Source organism: Dermacentor variabilis, chromosome 10, assembly GCF_050947875.1.
Source record: "Dermacentor variabilis isolate Ectoservices chromosome 10, ASM5094787v1, whole genome shotgun sequence".
NCBI classification, from domain to species: domain Eukaryota; kingdom Metazoa; phylum Arthropoda; class Arachnida; order Ixodida; family Ixodidae; genus Dermacentor; species Dermacentor variabilis.
The window spans coordinates 983,603-1,010,172 of NC_134577.1; the positions used below are offsets into that span (position 1 = coordinate 983,603).

At 44.8% G+C, this 26,570-nt stretch overlaps 1 protein-coding gene across 4 annotated transcripts in view; it reads right to left on the reverse strand.

Moving 5' to 3' along the window:
* LOC142559716 (nuclear pore membrane glycoprotein 210-like) overlaps positions 1–20,082 on the reverse strand; it is a 248,521-nt gene extending 228,439 nt beyond the window's left edge. For 3 of the 4 annotated variants that reach the window (XM_075671288.1, XM_075671289.1, XM_075671286.1), the window contains exon 1: positions 19,847–20,082. In XM_075671288.1, the coding sequence (XP_075527403.1) occupies positions 19,847–20,025 (179 nt within the window). In that variant the 5' untranslated portion in view covers positions 20,026–20,082. The remainder of the gene's footprint in view (positions 1–19,846) is intronic. The other variant, XM_075671287.1, reaches the window with a different exon arrangement.
* Between the last annotated feature and the right edge of the window lie 6,488 nt (positions 20,083–26,570).

Consider the following 26,570-nt stretch of genomic DNA (forward strand, 5'->3'; position numbering starts at 1 on the left):
CAAGCACCTGCACCACAGAACAAGAAGGAACGGCAAGCCTTTCTAGGTATGGTAAATTTTTACAATTGCTTCCTAAGGGGTCGTTCCGAAGTTGCTGAAGTGTTGTACCACCTACTGGGCTGCATCAGTACGTGGAAGCTGGGCGAAGAACAGCAGTGAGCCTTCGAAGGGCTAAAGACGCTGCTCACATCTGAGTCACCTTTAGTGTGCCTCAATCCTGATGCACCATTAATTTTGTCTTGAGATGCATCACCCGTGGGAGTGGGAGCTGTATTAGCTAACAGCAATGCTGAAGGTCGCAAGCACCCTCTTGTTTATGCATGAAGAACACTCACTAAGATGAAATGCAATTATGCCCAGATTGACCGTGAGGCTCTGGCTATTGTCTATGGCATCTGTCAATTTCACCAGTACCACTGTGGGTGAAAATTCTGCATCTTTACTGATCATAAGCCACTCCTAGGCATATTTCAACAAGAGAAACAGATCCCAGTGGAGCTGTCACCAAATATGTTGCGCTGGTCATTGATGTTATCTGCTTATTACTACAAGCTGGAGCATAGAAAGAGGCAAGATCATGGTAATGCTCACTGTATGAGCAGGCTACCAACACCCAGAGATCGGCAGGACATCGAGCCTCCAGGCGACATCCTTTTGCTAGAAGCAGTGGAGTACCCTCGTGTGAGTGCAGACGTCGCATCAGCCACTCTGCGTGACCCATGTCTGTCCCGTGTCAAGGAATGGGTCATAGCCGGCTGGCCAGAACAAGGTGTGCCTCCAGAATATGCCTCCTCTCAGGTGAAGCATGCAGGAGTATCTCTTCACCACAACTTCCTCTAGTGAGATAACCAAGTAATACTGCCAGAAGAACTGCAAAAAAAAAAATACGTTCTCACCACTCTGCATGCAAATCACCCTGGCATATCAGCCATGAAAGCATTGGCAAGGTGACACGTGTGGTGGCCAAAGATCGATGCCTGGATCGAAGATTTCGTTTGTCATTGCAAACCATGCCAAGACAACAAGCAAAGTATACCCAAGACGCCTGTACATTTCTGGACAAAGCCTGAACATCCATGGAGCAGAATTCACATAAATTTTGTAGGGCCTGTTAAGGACGTTTTCTTTCTTGTTGTCATGGTGCTATCAAAATGGGCAGAGACTGAAATCATGCCATTGCTTCATTCATCAGCAGTGATTGAAAAACTATTAAGAATGTTTGCCTTGTATAGATTGCTGAAGTTGGTGGTGTCTGATAATGACACAGCACTTCAAAGCAGAGAAGTGCGATCTTTCTTGAAACAAAACAGTGTCCGGTACATGTATACAGCGCCATACCATCCCGCAACCAATGGAAGGGCCAAGCACATGGTTTGCAAGCTAATGTGCACACTCCGAAAGCAGAACCAGGGCACAGTAGTGTATAAAGTCTCGCTTTTTATTCAAAAAGCACTTCAGACCACACTCTGAGACCAGGAGAATGCCAGTAGAACTCATGCTGGGCAGGAGTCTCCGTTCTGCCTTATCAAGACTGCAGCCTGACGTTGACAACTCCAGGTGTACTAAGCAGCCACCCTTGAAGAAACTCCAATATGGTGATCCCGTGTACACACGGAACTTCTCTCATGGTTTGAAGTGGCTAGTCACATAGGTGCTAAGGCACTTAGCCATGTCGTGTATGAAGTACAGACTTCGGACAGTTCTGTGCACTGACGTCATTGCAACCATGCGCGGAGAGCATGGAAGACTCTACCGCGAGCCAATCACTCTAACCCCTACTTCAAGCTTCCAGCGACACAAAATACAGTGCCAAGATCACCTGTGCCAGAAGCTTCGAAAGCATGCCACCGGTCTACCCATGAACATCGACTTGTGCACAGTTATGGCATTGACTACTAGAGGGGAAGGAATGTGATAACAGCATGAATTGACTCAGCCGTTTGTCCACCGCACATGTTTTTTTTTGGACCTATTGCAAGCGTGCTGGTAAGCAAAACGTAGTGCCTACATAAACTTGCGTTTTTTGTACAATATAGTTATCTTGCAAGAGCTGCTGCTGTGTCCTTGTAGGTTATTACATTATGAACTCCTCGCGGGCAAGTGAGCATTGTGGGGATGCGCGACACTCATGTGTCCCCTGATATGTTGTTTTCTCACATGGCTCCTGTAATCCGGCTTCGCCGCATGGCTTTACTGCGGCGGTCAGTATGCTTGTACAAGTGTCAGTATGCTTGTACAAGCTCTTGTACAAGTGTTTGCTGAACTGCTAATTTGAAATGCCTTCTGAAGTGACAAAACTGTTGAAAGATTTTAAACAAGAAATGCGAGATATGTGCAGTGCACTCGGGAAAGAACTTCGAAAAGAATATAAAGACCTGAAAAAATCCGTAGATTTCTTTAGTGAACAGTTTGATGCTATGGCTGAGCGCAGTGCAAAATTGGAAAAGGAAAACTCAGCGCTAAAGAAAGAAAATGCCGCACTGTCACAGGAATGCAACGGATTAAAACAACAACTATCTGACCTTGAAGACCGGGTGACAAACCAAGAACAGTACTCGAGGAACCGGAACATTGAGATTAAAGGTGTTCCGGTAAGTAACGACGAGAACCTGCCTTCAATTTTGAGCAAGCTAGGCGACGTGATAAGTGGACCCATTTCTGATTCCGATGTAGACATATGCCATCGTGTGCCAAGGAAAGACAAAAGATGTCCTAACATTGTCGTGCAGTTCCGCTCTCGTGCGAAACGGGAAGCGGTGATTGAAGAGGCCAGGAAGAATCGAATTTTAACCTCTGATTTTGGTTACCAGAGTGCTGATGGTTCCAGTTCTCCCCCGCTATTTATTAATGAACACCTATGCCACGCCTTGAAGAAACTTCTTGGACAAGTTGTTGAGCGAAAGAAGAAAAAAGCATGGAAGCACGCGTGGACAAAGGGCGGCAAAATTTTCGCGCACAAAACAGACACTTCGAATGTACTGCGCATATCTTGCGTTGCGGACATTGATAAGATGAAATGAGGATCCAGGAATACGAACATTTCTTTCAACCGCCATTCACATCGATGGCTAGTAAATCGCTGAACCCTGCAGATGTGACTAAAATTTATCGTAAGAAAACATGCACATCTTTTTTCCTGTTAAACACTCGGTCAGCGCGCAATAAGTCTGATGAGCTGTGTGCCTTGCTTTCATGCTCTGGCTTTCCATTCGATGTCATTATGCTCTGTGAAACATGGTACCGACACGAACACGAAGTAATACAGATACCGGGTTACATAAGACACTACTTAAATCGCTCAGTCAAGAATGGTGGAGGTACTCTTCATGGCCAGAGAAAGCTTCCAGTGTGATAAAATCGACGACTTTACGGCGGTCACACCGGACTTTGAAATTTTAACCGTCATTCATAAGAAAAGCATATTGTCTGTTTTATATCGCCCTCCAGGCGGGAACGTGGCAAAGTTTTTTACATATATGGAAAACTTCTTATCCTGGATAAATGAAAACATTATGAACTTGTCCTGGGCGGTGATATAAATATTAACATGTTGAACAAAACACAGCTGCGTACCGATTTCACTCGACTATTAGAAGCTAATGCATGTTTTAACACAATTACTGCTCCAAGTCGCATTAGCAACGACTGTGAAAGTTTGCTTGATGTTTTTATTACAAACATTGAATCTCGAACTATTAACTCCGGAGTAATCAGCGCTCATATTAGCGATCATTTGCCAGTATTTCTTCTCTTGGAATCGTATGTCTCGGCTAAACAACCAAAGCAGTGTCCCCCATTGACTATTCAAGATATTAATCCGTCTACACTTGATGAATTCCGCACAAAAATATCAAAAATAAATAGGGTCGAGGTGTACAATCAGTCTGACGTAGATGCCGCGTACGAGTCATTTTTGCGTCTTTTCAAAAAGGCTTACTCGAAATCTTTTCATCCTAAAACACTGAAGCCTAGGAAAGCTAGAAAACCTTGGATAACCAATGCACTTCTGAATCTAATCAAGCAAAAAGATGCTCTATTCAAACGTTTTTTGGACACAAGAGACACATGCCATCTATCCGAATTTAAGAAATTTCAAAATAAGTTAACTGCTACTCTTAGACAAGCCAAGAAAGAATACCTTCACAGGTTGTTTAATCCTGAACCTATAAAGCAAACGGATATCACGTGCAGAAACCTTAGCACAGTGCGTAACATTGGACGTCAGCATTCAGAGGGCGTACGAGAATTGATAATTAACGGGGAACGTTCATCAGGCACGCATTTAGCAAACGCTTTTAATAATTATCTTGTGTCCCTCGTAAATAGTTTCCACGATCCACGCTCCGCAGAGTACCTCAATTCCAGAAATTGTGATAGTGCTTTTTTACTTCCAACTAGCGCCGAAGAAATTTATCTCACGTTCTCCGCTCTGCGAAATAGTAAAAGCTGCGATATTGATGACCTGCAAATACGCCCCGTAAAACACGTTTTAGATCTGATATGCCCAGTTCTTGAGCATGTGTATAATCTGTGCTTTGTCAACGGTATATTTCCCAAGTGCATGCAGCTCGCAAAGGTTACAGTGCTCTTCAAAGCCGGTGATAAAAACAAGCTGTCCAACTACAGACCAATATCCATTTTGTCTGTATTTTCAAAATGCCTAGAAAAATTAATAACACTGAGAATGACCGCTTTCTGCGAAAAACAATATTATTACTGACTGTCAGTTCGGTTTCCTGAAGGGTCGCTCGACAGAGTTAGCTCTACTAACACAAAAGGAACTAAACTACAAGCATTTGAGCACAATTTAGTGACACTAGGCGTTTTCATCGATTTTTCAAAGGCCTTTGACAAAATTAACTACACCACTCTGCTAACAAAACTTGAAATTTACGGTTTCAGGGGCCCCTTCCTTGGCTTAATCAAAAGCTATCTGCAGTTCAGGTGTCAAAGGATTTCAATAAATAACTGTATTTCCGATAACTTACCCATTCATTCTGGTGTACCTCAAGGAAGCATTCTTGGACCCTTGTTATTTAACATTTACATAAACGACATAATTAATATTGACACCACTGCCCGATTCATCATATACGCTGATGACACTAGTCTGTTCTTTACATCTGGTTGTGCAAGGGACCTGTTGGCTCTTGCGAACGCTACTTTAAGTGAACTTAATCGATGGAGTTCATTGAATTCCCTGTCTATAAATAATAACAAGACAAAGGCTGTACTTTTTCAACCTAAAAACAAAAATGTCCACATTGACAGCCATTTGCTAATGGGTTCCTCGATTATCAACATTGTGCCATCTATTAAATGCCTCGGGGTCGTATTTCAAGAACACTTACTTTGGAATCTTTATACAGACTCAGTTGCTATCAAAATCGCTCGTGTTGTGGGAATACTAACGAAACTTCGATTTTTTCTTCCCTTGAGCGTCAAAAAATTGCTTTATAACTCTCTCTTCCTGTCCCATCTGAATTACTGTCATTTAGTCTGGGGAAACACCACGATGTCTAACATCACAAAACTTATTCTCTTGCAGAAGAAAGCAGTGCGCGCTATCGCCAATTCTTCATATGACGCTCATACGCAGCCCCTTTTTAGCGCCCTTAATTTACAACCGGTCACCTCCATATATCGTAGTATTTTACTCGAGCGTTTCACTACTTCGAAAAAACAGAACACGAAATTTTTCGAGCATTTATCTCTATTGACAATGAATTCTAACATTTACAACACACGTCACAGAGAAACATGGTACGTTCCTAAAGCGCACACTAACTACGGTCAACAAATGTTACGCCACACACTGCCATCTTTGTTAAACTCATTGGAAACTCAATAGACACCTATCTCTCCTTTTAATAGGCTCATTGTGTATTCCTTTTTTTTTTCTTTTTGCTCTGGTACACACTGACGCCATGAACGCTTAACCAATTTTCTCTGCTTGTCAATAACTTATCATTTATAGATGTGAATTTCAAGGCTGTATTATTTGTGTCATTTCATACTATTTCGCTTCCTGTAATACAATTTCTTGCAGCATTCTATCGTTGATTTTTTTTACCCGTATGCATTTCTGTTATACAATGTTCACTAATGTTAACTTTTTTTTTTCTCATTTATCCATTATTGTATGTTTTTGTTCTCTCTATTGTGCACAGTGCCATTTTTGTAGGGTGTACAGACCCCGTCAAGCCGAATTCATTTGGCTTTTTGTCTGTACTCCTTTTTTTTTTTTTTAATATTTGGGGTTTTACGTGCCAAAACCACTTTCTGATTATGAGGCACGCCGTAGTGGAGGACTCCGGAAATTTTGACCACCTGGGGTTCTTTAACGTGCACCTAAATCTAAGCACACGGGTGTTTTCGCATTTCGCCCCCATCGAAATGCGGCCGCCGTGGCCGGGATTCGATCCCGCGACCTCGTGCTCAGCAGCCCAACACCATAGCCACTGAGCAACCACGGCGGGTGTCTGTACCTGTAAATGTATAGATGCAAATAAACTTGAATTGAATTGCAGGGTAGTGCAAGAGATGGCACGAGTGTTGCTCTGCTAACACCACCTAACGTCGGGGTTACTTGGACGCAAAAATGAGAAGGCTCTTCCTCTTTGGCTCGGGGTCGGCAAGCGGGCGGATGTTTTGCGCATGCGCCAATCCATGCTTCTGCGGGACCGTCTCGCGAGACCTACCATGGAATGGACGAGCACGATCGTTCGAATGTGCCACCGTTCACGTGACCGTGCAAGCAAACGACCAGGTGTTGGTGCCCAGCATGGGACGAACATATTCACTCGTTATCCGATTGCGATGAGTTGGACTTCCGCGATTTGTCGCACGCCCACTGGTATGTTTTGGGGTCAGCAAAACTCAGCTAGCAGGCATTAGACTACGAAAGGTGCAATAAATGCCCTTGTGATTGTTTGCACTACTGTGTTGTCGTTCCTTTGTCCCAAGAGCATGGGTGAGAAACCCACAGCGTGTAGAGATGCTTGCTGCATTTTCATTGGACCTTACCAAGGCACAGTTAGAACGCAGGCAAGAGCTTGCACGGACAAGAAACACAGGCATCTCAGAGCAAAAGCAAGGGTGACATGGTGTGGTGGCACCCTCTCCCCTCACGCAACACCTGGCGCACTACTGCAGCAGCAGGTGTTCCCTCTCGCCCACTCTACTCCATTGAGGCGCACTCGTACCATGGCGTAGCAGCCAATGAGAACTCCATGGAGGGGTGCTCATGACATGGCGTCGCAGCCTTGAGAATTTAGGTGCCGTTTTGCTGCTACAGACAGGACATCAGCTTTTTCGCTCCGTGAGCCATTTGAAGCTTTCGCATCAAAATGTCACAAGATGTGCTCCAACCATAAGGCCACAGGTGCAGGCTTCTAATGCACAATTAATTTCCAGCTTTAACACTCTTCGCTCGTGACAGCAAGTGTCTGATGCTTAGAAACACATGAATGCACTAAAGACTCACAAGGCGACATTTCTGCATGGCAGTACCTGGTGAAAGTGAAATTCCTGAATTGAATATGAATACTCAATAAAGACCACCTTCAAATATTGAATCAAATGCCGAAAACGTTCATTTCTAAGCAAAATGGAATATAAGGTTCATGGGCAGACCCCTCAGTAAAGAAAAAAAGGCTTACTTAAACGAGTTGATTGGTGCATATAATGCCTTTCCTGATATAATAAACTGAGGAGCTCATTAGTCAGTTATTTGGTGCACTGCGGCAATGGCACTAATGAAAGAAGGGAGTAGTGCGTCACCAGATGTGCATGCTGTGTTTGTTAATGGGATCAGTGATACTACAGCTACACAAAAAAATATATCATCATGACTTGCGCATAAAAGCAAGTAATGGTTAATTCTTACCATTGCTATATAGAAGCTAGCGCTCCCTGAGGAATTCTCAGTTGCACTAGTAAAGCTATAAATATTGACAAGTTTAGCAGGTCAAAACAATGCTTCACTTACATCAACTTCCATGGTGCATGAAATCTGCATCTGTTTTTCTGCTCCTATTTCATCCCAGCCAGGATGCATGAGTGGATAATGCACCAAGTACTGACTAGTGCAAAAATTAGCTAAATATCTGGGACAGTTAATTAGTTTTAAACATATCACTAATTGTCATTAAGAAAACATCATTGATTACAGCTTAAGATATAGAGATCTTACATGAATATTACAATTAGGAAGGAACAGCTCCAACTAAGACGATCACAAGAGGGAGAACGACACAGGACAAGCGCCAACTTCATCTATCTTTATTCACCGAAAAATCTGCAAATATAAGGAAAATCACAGACATGCGCACAATGACCATAATGCATCATCTGCCAAACCGTTCTAGATAGGACATTTCGCTTTTGAAGAGGGTCACGGAAGCATCACTAACACAGTTTTTTCCTCTTTTGTTTATATGGAATGCTTCCAAAACCTCACGTGCCTTTGTTTCCCTGCTTCTGCTAAGAATCTTTATCTCTCCGAACCGTGGCTCACACTTCTTGCAGTACTGGAATTGTTTTCATGGCGAATGTTCTGCTGCTCGGCCACACGCAGTGCAAGTAACACAATGTTGCGAAAGTTGTGCACCTCCTTCTTTCAGCGACCGCACATTTTCAGCTGCACGGTCATTCACGCATCTACCCGTTTGGCCCACGTAAGTTTTCCCGCAGGTCAAAGGTATTTCATATACCACACCGGTGCAGCACTTTACAAACTGCTTTCCACGTTTTTTGGTGCAGCTCCTCCTCGTACCTCGCTCGCAACGCGGGCGCAGAGCTGTGCTTGTTTTCGAGGAGCCGAAAACACGACTGCGATGCCGTGTCTGTTTGCCACCTTTTTCATATTGTGGGCTATCCTATGTACATTCGGAACCACTTCCGGCTTTGCAGCTAGTTTTTCTTGTGAGCATGGTTTCTTGACCACGTCACCTTTGATTTTTTGCAAAAGATCGCTTCAGCCAACGCTGCGATAACCGTGCTTGGGAACCCCGCCGAAACCAACCTATCAACTTGCTTGTCAAAGCTCGCACGCATTGCATGGTTACACGATTTCACCAGAGCAGACTCAAGACAAAGTTTAGCAATGGAAGGTTTTACGGTTTTATAATGCGCCAACGCATAAGGAAGAAGCTCCTTTTGTGCTCGAGGTGCGCACTGCCAACAAACATGATCTTCACCCAAGGTAATGTTAATGTCTAAAAACTGTAATCGCCCCTTCAATGAATACATACAATGAATACGCCCCTACATGAATAGACCGCCAGAAACACTAAATGACAAAATACTAGCAAAACTCAGGCTGTCATGTGGGCTTCCCACGTGATGTCAAAAACAAAACATGTATTATCCATATGTTTCTGTGTTGCTTCAAAAACATTTGTTCTTTCATCATCAGCCTGGTTACGCCCACTGCAGGGCAAAGGCCTCTCCCATACTTCTCCAACAGCCCCAGTCATGTACTAATTGTGGCCATGTTGTCCCTGCAAACTTCTTAATCTCATCCGCCCACCGAACTTTCTGCCGCCCCCTGCTACGCTTCCCTTCCCTTGGAATCCAGTCCGTAATCCTTAATGACCATCGGTTATCTTCCCTCCTCATTACATGTCCTGCCCATGCCCCCCCCCCCCAATTTCTTTTTCTTGATTTCAACTAAGATGTCATTAACTCACATTTGTTCCCTCACCCAATCTGCTCTTTTCTTATCCCTTAACGCTACACCCATCATTCTTCTTTTCATAGCTTGTTGCGTCGTCCTCAATTTAAGTAGAACCCTCTTCATAAGCCTCCAGGTTTCTGCCCCGTAGGCGAGTACTGGTAAGATACAGCTATTATACACTTTTCTCTTGAGGGATAATGGCAACCTGCTGTTCATGATCTGAGAATGCCTACCAAATGCACCCCAGCACATTCTTATTCTTCTGATAATTTCCGTCTCATGATCCGGATCCGCCATCACTACTTGCCTTAAGTAGATGTATTCCCTTACTACTTCCAGTGGCTCGCTACCTATTGTAAATTGCTGTTCTCTTCCAAGACTGCTAAACATTACTCTAATTTTCTGCAGATTAATTTTTAGACCCACGCTTCGGCTTTGCCTCTCCAGGTCAGTGAGCATGCATTGCAGTTGGTCCCCTGAGTTACTAAGCAAAGCAATATCATCAGCGAATCGCAAGTTACTAAGGTATTCTCCCTTAACTTTTATCCCCAATTCTTCCCAATCCAGGTCTCTGAATACCTCCTGTAAACACGCTGCGAACAGCATTGGAGAGATCGTATCTCCCTGCCTGACGCCTTTATTTATTGGGATTTTGTTGCTTTCTTTATGGAGGACTACGGTGGCTGTGGAGCCGCTATAGATATCTTTCAGTATTTTTACATACGGCTCGTCTACACCCTGATTCCGTAATGCCTCCATGACTGCTGAGGTTTCGACCGAATCAAACGCTTTCTCGTAATCAATGAAAGCTATATATAAGGGTTGGTTATACTCCACACATTTCTCTATCACCTGATTGGTAGCGTGAATATGGTCTATCATTGAGTAGCCTTTACGGAATCCTGCCTGGTCCTTTGGTTGATGGAAGTCTAAGGTGTTCCTGATTCTATTTGCAATTACCTTAATAAATACTTTGTAGGCAACGGACAGTAAGCTGATTGGTCTATAATTTTTCAAGTCTTTGGCGTCCCCTTTCCTATGGATTAGGATGATATTAGCGTTTTTCCCAGATTCCAGCACGCTCAAAGTCATGAGACATTGCTTATACAGGGTGGCCAGTTTCTCTAGAACAATCTGCCCACCATCCTTCAACAAATCTGCTGTTACCTGATCCTCCCCAGCTGCCTTCCCCCTTTGCATAGCTCCCAAGGCTTTCTTTACTTCTTCCGGCGTTACCTGTGGGATTTCGAATTCCTCTAGACTATCCTCTCCTCCATTATCGTCGTCGGTGCCACTAGTACTGTACAAATATCTATAGAACTCAACCACTTGAACTATCTCATCCATATTAGTAACGATATTGCCGGCTTTGCCTCTTAACGCATACATCTGATTCTTGCCAATTCCTAGTTTCTTCTTTACTGCTTTTAGGCTTCCTCCGTTCCTGAGAGCATGTTCAATTCTATCCTTATTATTCTTTCTTTCTTTCTTTATTGATACTGTCAGCCCTTTCTTTAGGGCCATTACAGGAGTGGAGAAAAATAATAAAACAAGCAACGTCAACACATCTGATTCAGGCAGGGCGTACAATACATCTGAATACAACGTACAAAAAGAAATTACATTACATATACATTGTAATAGGGCAAGCAGAAAAAAACCAGTCAATATACCTTGAGGCATGTAACATAAGAACAACATACACAGATAATAACAAAATCATAAAATAAGATGATTCAGAATGTCAGATCATTAACGGACCACGCTCTCGGAATAAATAATGGCATGCAAATGACTCAGAAAACTATTTAAAGAGGTAGACTGAACTATGAAGTCGGGAAGCATGTTCCACTCTTTTATCATTCTTGGAAAGAAGCTATATTTAAATGTGTCATTATGGGTTACCGGAGGGAGAATATACATGCTGTGGCGATGTCTAGAAGATTCGTTATTAGAAATTTCAAAATAGTTCGTCCTATTAATTTTTATTTCATTATGAATAATAAGGAACAGGAACGTCAGCCTATCATACTTAGTCCTTAATTCTAAGCTGGGAAGATTTGCAAGCTGACATAGTTTTGAAGGGGAGTGAAGTCGACCATATTTGTTGAAGATGAATCGAGAAGCTAACCTCTGAATCCTTTGCAGTTTCTTACGGTTTTTCTCTGTGTAAGGATCCCAGACAATTTTCGCGTACTCAATGATTGGTCTGATCAGTGTTCTATAGGCCACGTTTTTAATTTCAGAGGTTGCTGTGTGTAAATTTCGTCTTAGGCTCCAAACTGCGTTATTCGCCTTCTTACTTCATCTACATGCCTCTTCCAGCTTAAGTCACTTCTAAATAATAAACTCAAATATTTGTGCTCCTCTACCTTTTTAAGCTTGTTGCCATGTATACTATAAGGAAATAGCAGGATCTTCTTTTTTCTTGTAATAGACATGCTTACTGATTTAGTTGGATTTATAACCATTTGCCAGTCAGAACACCATTTCATAATGTTATCAAGGTTGCATTGCAATTTAATTTGGTCACTGGAAGATTCTATATTATTATAAACAACACAGTCGTCAGCGAATAGCCTTATTGGAACAGAAATGTGATGTGTCAAGTCATTAATGAAAATAAGAAAGAGAAGAGGACCTAGGACACTTCCCTGAGGTACTCCGGATAACGCCGCTTGAAGACTGGACCTATGCTCGTTTACTTGAACGTACTGCTGACGGCACTGTAAGTACGATGTAAACCACTTTGTGAGGTTAGGATTCTTAAACACAGTATTAATTTTGAACAAAAGTTTGGAGTGGGAAACTTTATCGAATGCTTTGGCAAAATCCAAATAAATGAGGTCCATCTGTCCACGGGAATTTATTGTTTGTGAAGTGTCATGAACCAATTCAACTAATTGAGTGATCGTAGATAGTCCTTTACGGAATCCATGCTGCACAGAGGATAACAAGTTATGCATTTCAAGGTATTGTCACAAGTGTTTGGATATGATATGTTCCAGAAGTTTAGAGCATGTACTTGTGAGGGATATTGGTCGGTAATTGCTAATGTCTGAAGTGTTCCCAGTTTTATGAACTGGTATTATTCTTGCTAGTTTCCATGTGGTAGGGAAAGACCCATTCAATACTGAGGAATTAAATATTTTTGTAAGGAACTTAGACACCCATTCAGCATACCTCACTAAGAATTCGTTAGGATTATCGTCTGGTCCAGGGCTCTTTTTAGTCTTTATATTGAGTAAAAGGTTTAGAACACCTTCCTCAGTTATCTTAATATTCGAAATGGGAGGGCGGACAGAGAATTCACATACACCTGCTTCATCATCCTTTTTATAAACAGACGAAAAGAAAAGATTAAATTGATCAGCCCTTTCAGCATCATTAATTTCGGAATTAGAACAGCACTGCTTATTGGGCGGATTGACATATCGCCAAAACTTAGCCGGTGCTTCTGAGAGGAACTTCGTCAATGTTACATTGTAAAATTGGTCTTTCGCCTCCTTAATTAGCCGCTTCAATTCTTGCCTCATTTCCCTAATTGAAGTTTCGTCATCTGTATACTTCTTTTGAGAACATGCTTTCCGTTTTCTTTTAATTTTTCGTTTTGCCTGAATGATTTTTCGGTTCATCCAAGGATTTGTCTTTCCACATTTTTTATTCTTCTTAGGAACAAATTTATCCATGAAATGAGTTACTACACTGTAGAAGAAATTCCACAAATCATCAATGCTCACATCCGATTGATGCAAGTAGGTAAATGCATCAAAGGAGCTTTCGAGATAGTCTAAGACACTCGCATCATCTGCGGATTGAAAATTCCAAACTCTTTTTCTTGGGGTTACCCAGTGAGGGGGATGGAGACATACTGAAAGTAGCTATTGGAATCTTGTGGTCTGATATTTCGTCCTCTACGTGGCAATCCGTCAAAAGCCCTACCAACCCATGCGACACTAAAATAGGATCCAAAATAGATGAGATTGTACCACACACTCTGGTGGGTTCTCCTACAATTTGCTCTAAATCATAAGAGAACGCCAAGTCCAAAAGCTGTTCACAACTAGCCACGTTTACCTCCCCGGGTGAGTATGAGCTCCAATTAATTCCCGGTAAATTAACGTCGCCCAGAAGAATGATATTGTCTCCTTCTCGAAAATTTCTTTCCATAAGTTCCCTTAGGCTGTTCATTCCATCAGGTGAAGTATTTGGGGCCCTATATACACCTCCAGTGTAAACTGTTCGATCAGCAAGCTTAGTTTTAATCCATACAGCTTCGATACTATCCGATTGTTCAAGGGTAGTACACAATATGCTTTGCTTAACCAATATGGCTACTCCTCCACCTCTTGCTCCTCGATCCCTTCTAAATGCTTTGTAACCAATTGGCACGACTTCGGCGTCTCTGATATTGCTATGTAACCATGTCTCCATTATGACAATAACGTCAGGTTCATGTTCCAAAACCACAACTTCCAATGCATCGGTTTTGTTTATTATGCTACGCGCATTTATGCTTATAATCTTAAAGCCATCCTGTTTACCTGGTTGGAGTCAGTTGCCAGTTTCAATTACCCTCGAAATTTGGTACCTCAAGTTTTTATCCTGATCCCATCCATACAATATATTATTCATTTTCAGTTTATCAAAGACAAGTTTGGCCCTACGACCTTCTTTTCTTTCCTCGGCACACGAGTCCCACAGTTTCTTCCTAATTTCTACTACAGGTTTGGAGTAATCTTCGCTAATGCTTATCTCTGTATCTTTAAGCTTGGTACAATTGCTCAAAATCTTTACTTTCTCCCTGGAGTCCGCTAGCCGAAAGATGATTGGGCGGTTTCTACCAGGTGTTTTCTTTCAGAGCCTGTGAATTCTTTCAATTGAGCTTACTTGCACCTTCAGAATGCCTCTAAACACTTCAGTGACATTTTTCATCAGTACAACCTCTTTCTCCTGCACGCCTTCTTGCATGCCTTCTCCTAGAACGGTTGTCCAAATCATCAACCTGTCTAACAAGGCTCGTCGCGCTTTCATCCCACCTGTCAACAAGCGCTTCAACGTTTGTGAGCCGGAGCTGAGTATCATCAAAGCTTTGTAGTTTCTGTTCAATTGCAAAAAGTCGTTTTTGCATTTCAAGCATTCTCGTTTCAGAGCTAGCCTGATTTGACTGAACCTCAGTGAGTTTCGACAGGATCTCTTTCTGGTTCTGGATTACATTTGCAAACATCGCTTCCGTTACCGGTCCAGGATTTTCTTCTACGTCGCCTGACAGCTTAAGCAGCAAACCCAATAACGATAGACACACAGAAAAGTTGCATAACACAGTGTGCGGGCACGGCAACACTATAAGACAAAGGTCGTCACTACGGAAACAGTATTTCGTAGTACTAACCTGCACTAAGAGCGGTATGTTGGGTGACATAGTCACGGCTGTGTTGCCGTGCCCACTGAAGCTGTCCCTCGGTGAGCTCCAATTTATAGGCAGCAGCAGGTCCTTGTTGTGGGCGGATACCGTGGTCATTGTGCTCGACGAAGATGCGCAGAAGGTTGCTTCCACGTGTGGCGTTGGCAGCAGTACCGTGCAGCTTTCCGTGAACGATGTAGCGTAATCGCTGTCCGGGTTCATGTGCGTCGATGCGATAATGCCGCAGCGAAGCTCCAAGCATCCACCGTCCGAGAGGGATGTTATCCCGTTGAAGACGAAGGCATTGCACGCATACAAGACCTGCACAAAGAGCGGTATGTTGGGTGACGTAGTCACGGCTGTGTTGCCGTGCCCACTGAAGCTGTCCCTCGGTGAGCTCCAATTTATAGGCAGCAGCAGGTCCTTGTTGTGGGCGGATACCGTGGTCATTGTGCTCGACGAAGATGCGCAGAAGGTGGGTTCCACGTGTGACGTTGGCAGCAGTACCGTGCAGCTTTCCGTGAACGATGTAGCGTAATCGCTGTCCGGGTTCATGCACGTCGATGCGATAATGCCGCAGCGAAGCTCTGAGCATCCACCGTCCGAGAGGGATGTTATCCCGTTGAAGACGAAGGCATTACATGCATACAAGACCTGCACAAAGAGCGGTATGTTGGGTGACATAGTCACGGCTGTGTTGCCATGCCCACTGAAGCTGTCCCTCAGTAAGCTCCAATTTATAGGCAGCAGCTGGTCCTTGTTGTGGGCGGATACCGTGGTCATTGTGCTCGACAAAGATGCGCAGAAGGTGGATTCCACGTGTGGCGTTGGCAGCAGTACCGTGCAGCTTTCCGTGAATGATGTAGCGTAATCGCTCTCCGGGTTCATGCGCGTCGATGCGATACAGCCGCAGTGAAGCTCCGAGCATCTACCGTCCGAGAGGGATGTTATCCCGTTGAAGACGAAGGCAATGCACGCATACAAGACCTGCACAAAGAGCGGTATGTTGGGTGACATAGTCACGGCTGTGTTGCCGTGCCCACTGATTATACTTCCTTATGTCAGCTGTCTTACGCTTGTTGATTAACTTCGAAAGTTCTGCCAGTTCTACTCTAGCTGTAGGGTTAGAGGCTTTCATACATTGGCATTTCTTGATCAGATCTTTCGTCTCCTGTGATAGCTTAATGGTACCCTGTCTAACAGAGTTACCACCGACTTCTATTGCACACTCCTTAATGATGCCCACAAGATTGTCGTTCATTGCTTCAATACTTAGATCCTCTTCCTGAGTTAAAGCCGAATATCTGTTCTGTAGCTTGATCTGGAATTCCTCTATTTTCCCTCTTACAGCTAACTCATTGATCGGCTTCTTATGCACCAGTTTCTTCCGTTCCCTCCTCAAGTCTAGGCTAATTCCAGTTCTTACCATCCTATGGTCACTGCAGCGCACCTTGCTGAGCACGTCCACATCTTGTATGATGCCAGGGTTAGCGCAGAGTATGAACTCTATTTCATTTCTAGTCTCGCCGTTCGTGCTCCTCCACGTCCACTTTCGGCTATCCCGTTTGCGGAAGAAGGTATTCATTATCCACATATTATTCTGTTCCGCAAACTCTAATAATAACTCTCCCCTAATATTCCTAGTGCCTATGCCATATTCCCCCACTGACTTGTCTCCAGGCTGCTTCTTGCCTACCTTGGCATTGAAGTCGCCCATCAGTATAGTGTATTTTGTTTTCACTCTACCCATCGCCGATTCCACGTCTTCATAGAGGCTTTCGACTTCTGGTCATGATGACTGGATGTAGGGGCGTAGACCTGTACAACCTTCATTTTGCACTTTTTATTAAGTTTCACAACAAGACCTCCCACCCTCTCGTTAATGCTATATAGAATTCCTGTATGTTACCAGCTATATTAGTAATCAGGAATCAGACTCCTAGTTCTCGTCTCTCCGCTAAGCCCCGGTAGCACAGGACGTGCCCACTTTTTAGCACAGTATATGCTTCTTTTGGCGTCCTAACTTCACTGAGCCCTATTATATCCCACTTACTGCCCTCTAATTCCTCCCATAGCACTGCTAGACTCGCCTCACTAGATAATGTTCTAGCGCTAAATGTTGCCAGATTCATATTCCAATGGCGGCCTGTCCGGAGCCAGGGATTCTTAGCAACCTCTGCTGCTTCGCAGCTGCTGTGGACTGAGGGCTGGGGTTTGATTGTTGTGTTCATATAGGAGGTTGTGGCCAAATACTGCACCAGGGTGGCCAATCCTGCTCTGGTGAGGGAGTGCGTTACCGGTTCTGGTCACCGGGATCAGGCCACACTCCAGGCCTGTTTATGCAATTTTATCAACACGCAGATTTTTTTTTTTTTAGTCCGGTGGAAAATTGCACGGCAACGGGATTTGAACCACAGACCTCTTGCACGCGAGGCGGGTGTTCTACCTCTATGCCACCGCTGCACTCTTTGTTCTTTCACTTCAGATAATTTGCGATACTTTGTTTAGCATATGGAGAACAGTAACAAAACTTTCACAGTCAGTTGTTGCGAAATATTTGGTTAGTTTCAATATTCAAAAGTACTGAATTGTTAGTTTTCAAGTACAAATATGCATAGTTGGTAATTAATAGTATTTGATTCATATTCAAAACTGAACATTCAGCCACTTAATCAAGCTTAAAGGGATACTAAAGAGAAAAATGATTTGTTCTGCATCAGCAAATTACCTTTCTAAAACACCTAAAACACCAAAAACACCACTCTTACCATGATAAGAGCCTTGGTAAATAAGAAAAAGCGCAAGAACGAAAGACTGGTGGCGACGCCTCCTTGAAGTTCCCGCAGCTGGTCGCTGTGACATCACGGATTTTGATGGCATCTTCTACGGCCTACTGAATTATATAGCGGTACAGACTGGACCACATTGTGTTCTAAAAGAACCGAATATCAAACATGGTAAGTTTTGGGAACATTTACTCAGCCAATGTGGCCCAAATGCGAAAACATACTTTGGTATCCCTGACGTCACACTGTCGTACAGGCGTCGGGGTTTCGGCACGAAATTCAAATACTGATACTTCGACCTTTTCTCATCTGAAGCATAACTGCGAGTCGGCCTAGTTGGAACATATTCATATTTATACTTTTTGTGCGCAAACAAACAGGGACGAAGAATAGGGGCAACACAAGGACGCGCGCTTGTCCTTGTGTTGCCCCTATTCTTCATCCCTGTTTGTTTGCGCACAAAAAGTATAAACTTTTCTCATCTAACACTCACTTATTTTGAAATTACTACCTGCAGGGTTCTGTCTGCCTGCCCGCAGGGCTTTATTAGTCTAAACTGATTTATTGTTTCACTGTAGTGTCCCTTTAAACAGAGTTAAAATGTGCTTACTCATGGCATCAAATATGTATTGTTTTTGAATGTACAGCATGTCAAAGGTACTCATTATGGTGTTAACATCTGAATTTTTACTGCGTGGCTTATTTCCATACACCACACTACACACCATTTTATTTAGAATACTGTTTAAATGTTCCGCTTGTAGGGACAGGCCTAACAGTATATTTTGATATTTAAGGTTTGTAAATTTTAAAACAGTAAGTTTTGATGCTCTTTGTATGGACTACAAAAATATAATGAGTGCATTTTTGACCTGTTAATGAATATATGGTTTTCGTTAGTTTTTTTTTCACCCACCAGTACACTTCATCATAGAACAAATGCACTAAAAACAAACAGGTGCTCAGAAAGTGTAGTGATTGCATTTTTAAACACTTCTGAGCAGGTTATGGAAATGACGTGCTTAACATCAAAAATCAATTAAAATAAACAGATGAAATTATAGTTGAATAGACTAGTCCATGTACATGTCAAATATAAATGGCCCAGCACAGAGAACTTTTCAAGATAATGCCGAGTCAATTAAGCAGGCATACCTGTACAGAGGAGGCAAAAATTCAGCTATAAAAGCAGTGCACACATGCGTAAGAGATCGAGAGTGCGCAGGCGTATGTGGTGAAAGGTCCAGCAAAATCTGCATGCCCATCGGTCATGTTCTGAAATGCCAGACAAATCGTGGACGTGCAAAGCTTCCAAAAAGACGGCACAGCCGCAGCACTCAGCAGTTCTGTGGCTGTGCTATATTCGAGCGCTATATTCTGCAAGCCTTTAGGGAGCACGTTTCAACGTCTTGGGGAAGGGTATCAAAGAAATACGAGAATTTAGGTGGTGACCCTATCAATGCCCTGTGTAACCCTTACCCACATTTTTATGACATTTTCGACAAGCAAATGAAATGTGATAAGTTATGGCTGTTAGCCATTCTGTTTATTTCTTACATAGAAGTTTGGCTTAGTGGCCTTATGACCCTGGTAGGAATTTGGACAACAGTCAGCGGTCGATACTCCTAGCTCGTATGTGTACCACGCTGTCCCTTGGCAACAGTTAAATCACGGACATGGCAATGTATGTTGGCACACATACTCCATGCAGCGTGCGCCTGCGTAGCGACTTTTGTGAAATAATTGGTAAGGTTCCGTAAGTGCCTCTACGCAACCCTGGCGACATCTGCTTGGGTGACCTAGCCCCGGACACGGAAGATGCCAAGCCCGTCTTTCGAGGCACCCTACGGGCGACCATCAATTGTCAATAATGTTTGCAGACAAACACAATGCAGCTGCACTTGATACATCGTAGTGACTGCTCGCTACCGAACCACACAGCGCATACAAGAGAAAGTGGGAAGCACGTGCACGCACCATTCGTAGCAACTACTTTCGTCCGTTTCTAGAAGGCTCAGGGTGCAGTTGCTGGCAGCTTCGTGGCGGTAAGGTAGCAAAATTCGAGTCATGTCCAACCTTGCCCCTTCTGCCGCGCACAACACTACCAAGATAAAAATGCGGGGCGACATGCCCGTCACCAAATGCATACGCGCCATGTTTCGAATTGTCAGCAGGCCCCGCACACACGACCTACTGGAACTCCAAACCTGCACAGATATCCGCCTTCTATGGGAGCAGCTTGCGCCCACTTTCGTTCAACCGATGGCCGTAGGTGGCGCTTTTATAACCTGTTCGTCTGCTACGCGGTGGGCGGCTGTGCGGCGTTGAAATTAGTACGGCAGCTGTTGTGTTGTGACGACCTGCTTCTCTAGTTGATGATTTTTGCTAACGCAGTGACAGTGATGTCACAAGGCTTTGATCGGTTACTTGGCTCCAAAAGTTGACTGCCCGAACCTAGAAAATGTCGGAGCGTGTAGTCCGCTGCTCTCTAAAATAGCGTTAAATAGCCGCTCCTATTGCCTTTTTCATGCAGATTATTATAAATCACATTGTGTATAGAGTTCGCAACGTACACAACAGTTTCATTGTACACCTTGTAAAATTCGCTTCTGCGCTCTTTAGAAACTTGAAGCCACCGTAATGTTCGACGGCAGAACGATTACCACTCATTTTACCTCTTAAAACTTGTCCGTGAATGCGTCGCGAGTTGAAAATGTGAATTATGCACACAGCTTCACTGCGTACGTATCTTGAGCACCACCGTTATGCTGCCGCCGTACCACGCAGAAAAGCTAGCTTTACAGTTTGAAAAGAGTTCCGTGACACGATTTTTAAGGCCTGCAGTGCAGCACGTTTTAAAGCACTGGGATCGCTTAATTTCTTGCAAGCTTTCTACTGAGCTAGACGTCCAACGACATTAAAAACAAGATGTGCTCACCTTCCCTTGAAACAGAATCGATCAGCCTATTGCACATATCGGGCGGAGGACTTATTCGTGAATATATTTACTATACTTTTACCAGATCATCTGCCTTTCACTACTGCACACAGCAGCAAATCCTAATGTCATCTACGACATTAGGCTGTCTGTAATCAACTAAAGAAGGCTAGATTATCCTATGAATTTTTTAAAACAATTTTTCCAGTCTCTTAAAGGGACACTAAAGGTTACCAGAAACTCAAGTTAAAGTGGTAGAGCAATGTTCTAGAACGTCTAAGTCGTCAATATAATCGCGAACAGAGCTTTAGTAACCGAGAAATTGAGGTAAATGCATGACACGATTTGAGACCCCCCAGCGACATTCCGGTACTAGCCCGATGACGAAAGGTCTCCTCATAATTTGTGTTACTAATACTCAACTACTCGTATTAAAAATATCATTTCATTCGATTATAAGCCGGAAAAAATGCTACTTGTCTACGTCTATTCGATTCTAGGAAAAAATAACATTTTGACGTTACCCTTCAGTAATATGGGTGTTCGAAAGGTTTCGTTTTCGCTCGACTCTGCGCCGCGCACGCTTTGGAGTTTCAGTAGTTTCGTTATCGCGTCGTGCTGTGAGGGTTCTGCTCGCGAAACTTTCATTTGGAACAAGCAGCGAGAATGCCACGTCCATGTGATGTCGTGGGAAGCCCTCGTTGCTTTCCCGCTCCGGAGAGCCGGTGTCGAGGCCGCCGTCGTAGTACGCAACGACGCCGGCAGTGCGAGCCCTCAGAAGCAGGTCGCGCTCGTCGGTGCTCAAATCGCTGAAGTTGAGCCCACCATCGCGAGCCAATCTGTCGGTGTCAGGGTCCATTGCGACGAGCGTCGAAGTTAGCGTCATAGAATGAAGTACCAGCTTATGGGCGTCTTGCGCTGGAGTGTGAGGTATAGTAGCGGCGCCTGGTGGCGGTGCGGGAAACGACATCTGGGTCGTGCCAGCTTGGGTCGTATTGAGCCCTGGCTGTGGCGAAGCACGTTTCTAGGCCGAGTTTTCCGTCGATTCGCACATTTTTATGCCCTGTTGCGAGTGCGAAAAGGCTCGTCGCTTCTCATAGACCACGCCGACCACGCTGCGAGCTCGCTGCAGCCTATAGTTTAACGAAAACGGACTCTCCGTGTGCCGTGGGACGTAACGTGGGACGTAATTCGTTTCTCCTTCCGCTAGCCACCATACTCCCGCTTTCGCTCTGCTGTCGGCTCTGTCTTGGCTCTGTTTCTGGCCGCGCGTTCGCGTTTTGCGCAGAAAAGCCGTAGCGCCGTCTGCGGACGCCGTTCTACTCACCGATGGCGCAACGTCACTATGAGACCATGATGTCAGTTCTCCTCGATCGGAGGGCGGGCGATTTGAACTGCGCTAGAGGTACGCGGACGCTTCAGAACGCATTTTCTCTTAAAATAAGTCTCTCCTTGGCACGAAACAAGCGTTTCGAGGTTTCTGGGATGGTATTTCAACAGTCCACGTTGACTTAATAGTAACCTTTAGTGTCCCTTTAAGGAGGCTAGGAAAGGGAAATTTATGCTGTCGATCTAGCATTGCAGCGGCCACCTATGCTCGTTGTTTACATTTCTTGCACCGCTCCTCCTCTTCTAGTTTCACTATTAAAACGCAAAGCATTCGTAAATATGTCTTCTTTTGTATATTTGTGAATTTATTCATTTACCGCCAATAGAAGCGCTTTGTGCCTGCCGAAATGGCAAGACAAGCGCTGAACAGAACGCAGAAGCAGACGACAGCGAACAGGTTATAACTAGCGCCACTTTGCTCGTACGTTCTTTCCCTAGCGGCAAAAGGGGCGAACTAGACTAGGCGTGCTGGAGGAGGGAGATCTGTGCAGGTCTGGAGTTCAGTAGGTCGTGCCCGCACACTCTCAAGTTCCAGCGATCGCCACAGAGGGCGAAAAATCAACCGAAGCGCGTTCCAGCGTTCCAGCATGGTTCCAGCTACTGGCGTTGCGTCTGTCGTACAAAAATCCCCCACGAGACCTGATCCTGGGTGCCTAGGGACAGGATCGTTTATGTATTTTTGAGAAGGCACGATAGTGGCATAGATAGTGGCGCCGAACGGCGCCGTGGGGCGTTCGTCCTCGGCGTGATCGTTCTCTGGACCGTGCGCTGTTCAACATTGCTCATGCGATTGTGCTTGCGTTGCTTGTGTGTTGGTTGTAGGTTCTGTGTTACTTGGCGGAAAGCCGTGAGTAGTGGTGGTGCGGCTTTGGCCTCGGTGAGCTTTGGTAGTACAGAATCTGCGTTTTGTGACCCGTGCTTCCTTGAGAACCCCCGCGGTGGTGACAATTGAAATGTCAAAGTGGCCTAGCGCCTCGGCAGCGAAGGTCTGCGATCCGTGATGTGGCGTCGCCGTGTCCGACTTTGCTTAACGGATATCGAGGGATGTGCTGCTCGTTACAAGTCATGTAAATGCGACTGCGTCGACCGTCCACTCTTCGGCAGAGTTCCGACCACGACCTACTGTATAAAGGGCGACCTGCGCATCCCTTGGTCGCCTACGGCAGCGCGCGGCCGAAGAAATACCACGTGATCATTGAGTAGGGACCAAGCGTGCCGGTAGAGGCCGCCAGTGCTCACCTTCATCTTCATTTATGAAGGGCTTAAAGGGCCCCTGAAACGGTTCGGACAAATTTTGTAGACGCGTAGGGTACAGCTTAAGTAGAACATTCGCACCACAATTTAAGTGAAGCGTTACGTATTAATGGAGCTACAAGCGATTAGAAGTTACCCTCCTCCCTAGCCATGCTTTTCATCCTCAACTCGTTCGCCGAGCGAGCGGGGCTAAGCTCCGCCTTCACTGGTTCAGCGTCACGATGCGACGTCACACCTTCCACTTCCGGTTGTTTTGGAGCCCGCCCCCGCCCGCGCGAGACCGCTCCGCTAGCCGCTTGGCATCGACCCCAAGCGAGAGCTATCGAAGCAGCGTGCGTTGCGAGCATTCTGTCGTAGCGCCGAACGTGTCTTGTATTCCGGTAACCACATGCAAGCTGGTCATTTCGGCAAATGACTGTAGGCATAAACTCAAGCTGATGAAGGAACTTTAGCGTAGACGTACGTGAGCGGCCTGATCGGTCTGCACGGTCCATACACTTGTTGGTGCAGAGCTTAACCAGCCAAACAAAGCGCTAATTTTGCTCTAACCAAGTGTAAAACATTTTAAACATTTATAAAAACAACGTGTTCATGATTACACTCCTGCGAAAAATACACACCAGCAGCAAAGAAGAATACACTTCGTTGCTGCTACTGTGTATGGTTGAGCTCTGTGCCACCAGGTGGCTGCACCGTGCAGACCATTCGCATTTGCCCTTCTGCTCATCTCATGGCTCATCCCGTTACGGCAAAGTCAAGCGGCCAGACTCTGTCCCCTTGCGCTTGCGTTTTCCCTAATACCGGACTCGCGAAACGCTATTGCGTTAGTAATCTTCCGGTGTAAAGTGACGGCCACAAACGCGCAAATCCTGGCGCCGATCGGATAGCGGCAGTCCGATGCGCAGCAGCCAGTTCGCTCGTACGCTGCCTTGCAGAGGGACACGATGTCGCAGCTTGACATATTGCCAGTCGCTACGTTTGCAGTCCACAAGGCAACGAAGTCGAATCATAGTGCTCCCGAAAAGACTGAGACCGACTCTGACCGCGGAGCTCTCTTCAAAATGGAGTACGTTGTAACACAAGCAGACGACACACGTTCTGTGCCGGAAGCGCTTAAGTGTACCGAAAAATTATTCTTGTGCATTCTCTTTATGTTATTTTCTTTTGATAAAAACAAATTAACTAACATTCCAACTATTACGAAGATCATTTGTTTACCATAAAATTTGAAAAATTATTGATCACGCGCCCTTGTCAGCCAATCGGATAGCTCGCCCCACTGACGTCGTATGGGTGATTTCGGTCATATGGGTAGGGGCGCCTTAAAATTCCGCCGAGCAGTGTGCTGCGATCGGCAGCGATGTGCATATTTAAAACCTTATAATAAATTACACGCTTTAGGCGGAGCACTTAGATGTGTCAATTAATGATCAGAAGGACCTACTCTAACGACTCAATACGTTTGTAGAAAATCGTCAAAAGCGTTTCAGGGTCCCTTTAAGGCAAACCTGAGGGAGGAGCAGGAGAAGCGGGTAGCACTGCAGGCGAAGGTTGAAAATTTCGTCAAGGTGGAGGCGGCCCAGGAGGCGGCCAGAGGCCGCCAGTGATCACCTTCATCTTCATTTATGAAGGGCTTAAGGCAAACCTGAGGGAGGAGCAGGAGAAGCGGGTAGCACTGCAGGCGAAGGTTGAAAATTTCGTCAAGGTGGAGGCGGCCCAGCCAGATCGTGGTGTGCACGGTGCCGGAGGTGCCTGTGCGTGACAGTCACGTACAAAGAGCCGTAATGGCTGCCAATGAGGCAATATGGAAAATGAGCCGAGAGAAAGGCTTCGAGGTTGTCGAAGTAAACAGGGAAGTGAGAAGTCGTGGTGGTTTTAAACGAGATGGGATCCACTTCAATTACAGGCTAGCACGAGAAGTGGGTTGGCGACTTGGGGGTCGCGCTGTTGCTTTTTTTTTTAGGGGGGCCGCGAGCGCTCAGGAAGCCGGAGTAGATAGTAATGAAGAAGGTCCCCTAGGGGAACCTCAGAAGAGCATGGCCGTCGATAACAGAAAGAGGAGGAAAGCAAGAACAAGAGCTCGCCATGCAATTGGCTACATAAACATGCAGGGCGGCAGAAGAAAGGAGAAGTGGGCAGATATTGAGGAGCAGTTAAATAGTGCACAAATAGGGGCGTATGCGGCTACAGAAACGCACATTAGAGAGTCGGAAGAGCCGCCAGTGATTGAGAATTATGTTTGGGAAGGGGTGCAACAGAACTAAGTCGGAAAGAAAGGGAGGGGGAGTCGGAATGCTCATCCATCAGGGAGCCAAATGGAAAAGAGTAAATTCACAATGTCAAGAGCATCTTTGGTTATCAGGTACAATGAGTGGGAAAGAAACTTGGCTTGGAGTTACGTATTTGTGGACCGGAATAAATTGCACAGAGAAGAATAAAGAGTTAGTGGAATGCATAAGCGCTGATATTAGGGGTTTCGGGAATGGTGCTGAGATAGCCCTATTAGGTGACATGAATGCCCACATACAGGATTTAGATGGCTATACCCACAATAACGGGAAGTCAATGCTAGACCTTTGCGAGCAACATAACCTCGTGATCGTGAATACAGGGCCTAAGTGTGAAGGACAGATCACGTGGGAAGTGGGCAACCGGCAATCGACCATTGATTACTGTCTGATCACAGAAGGAATTCATGATAAGTTGAGAGAAATGGTCATCGATGAGGAAGGTTTTAGCAGCATAGGGAGTGACCATAAACGCATCATTTTGAAAATGGGATATGTAGTTGGGAAAGAGAGCAACAAAAGCAAAATGGCCAGTCCAAATTTGAACGCTGAACAAATAGCAAATATAGTCACTAGAGTGGAGGAAGAAATTGGCAAGTCGCCAAGTAAGGGGTGGGAATATGGTGAGCTTCTAAGTGTAGTAACGACAGAAATACGGAAAGAGAAACAACATGTTCATTGGAAAGGAAAAAAGAAACCGAAAATTTAAGCTGGTGGAACAAGGAGATACGAGAAGCGATCGCCGAACGACAGAAAGCATCTCGAGAGCACAGGCAGGCAAAGAAAGCGCAGTTGCCACAGGATGAAGTAACCAGTAAATGGGAAATATACC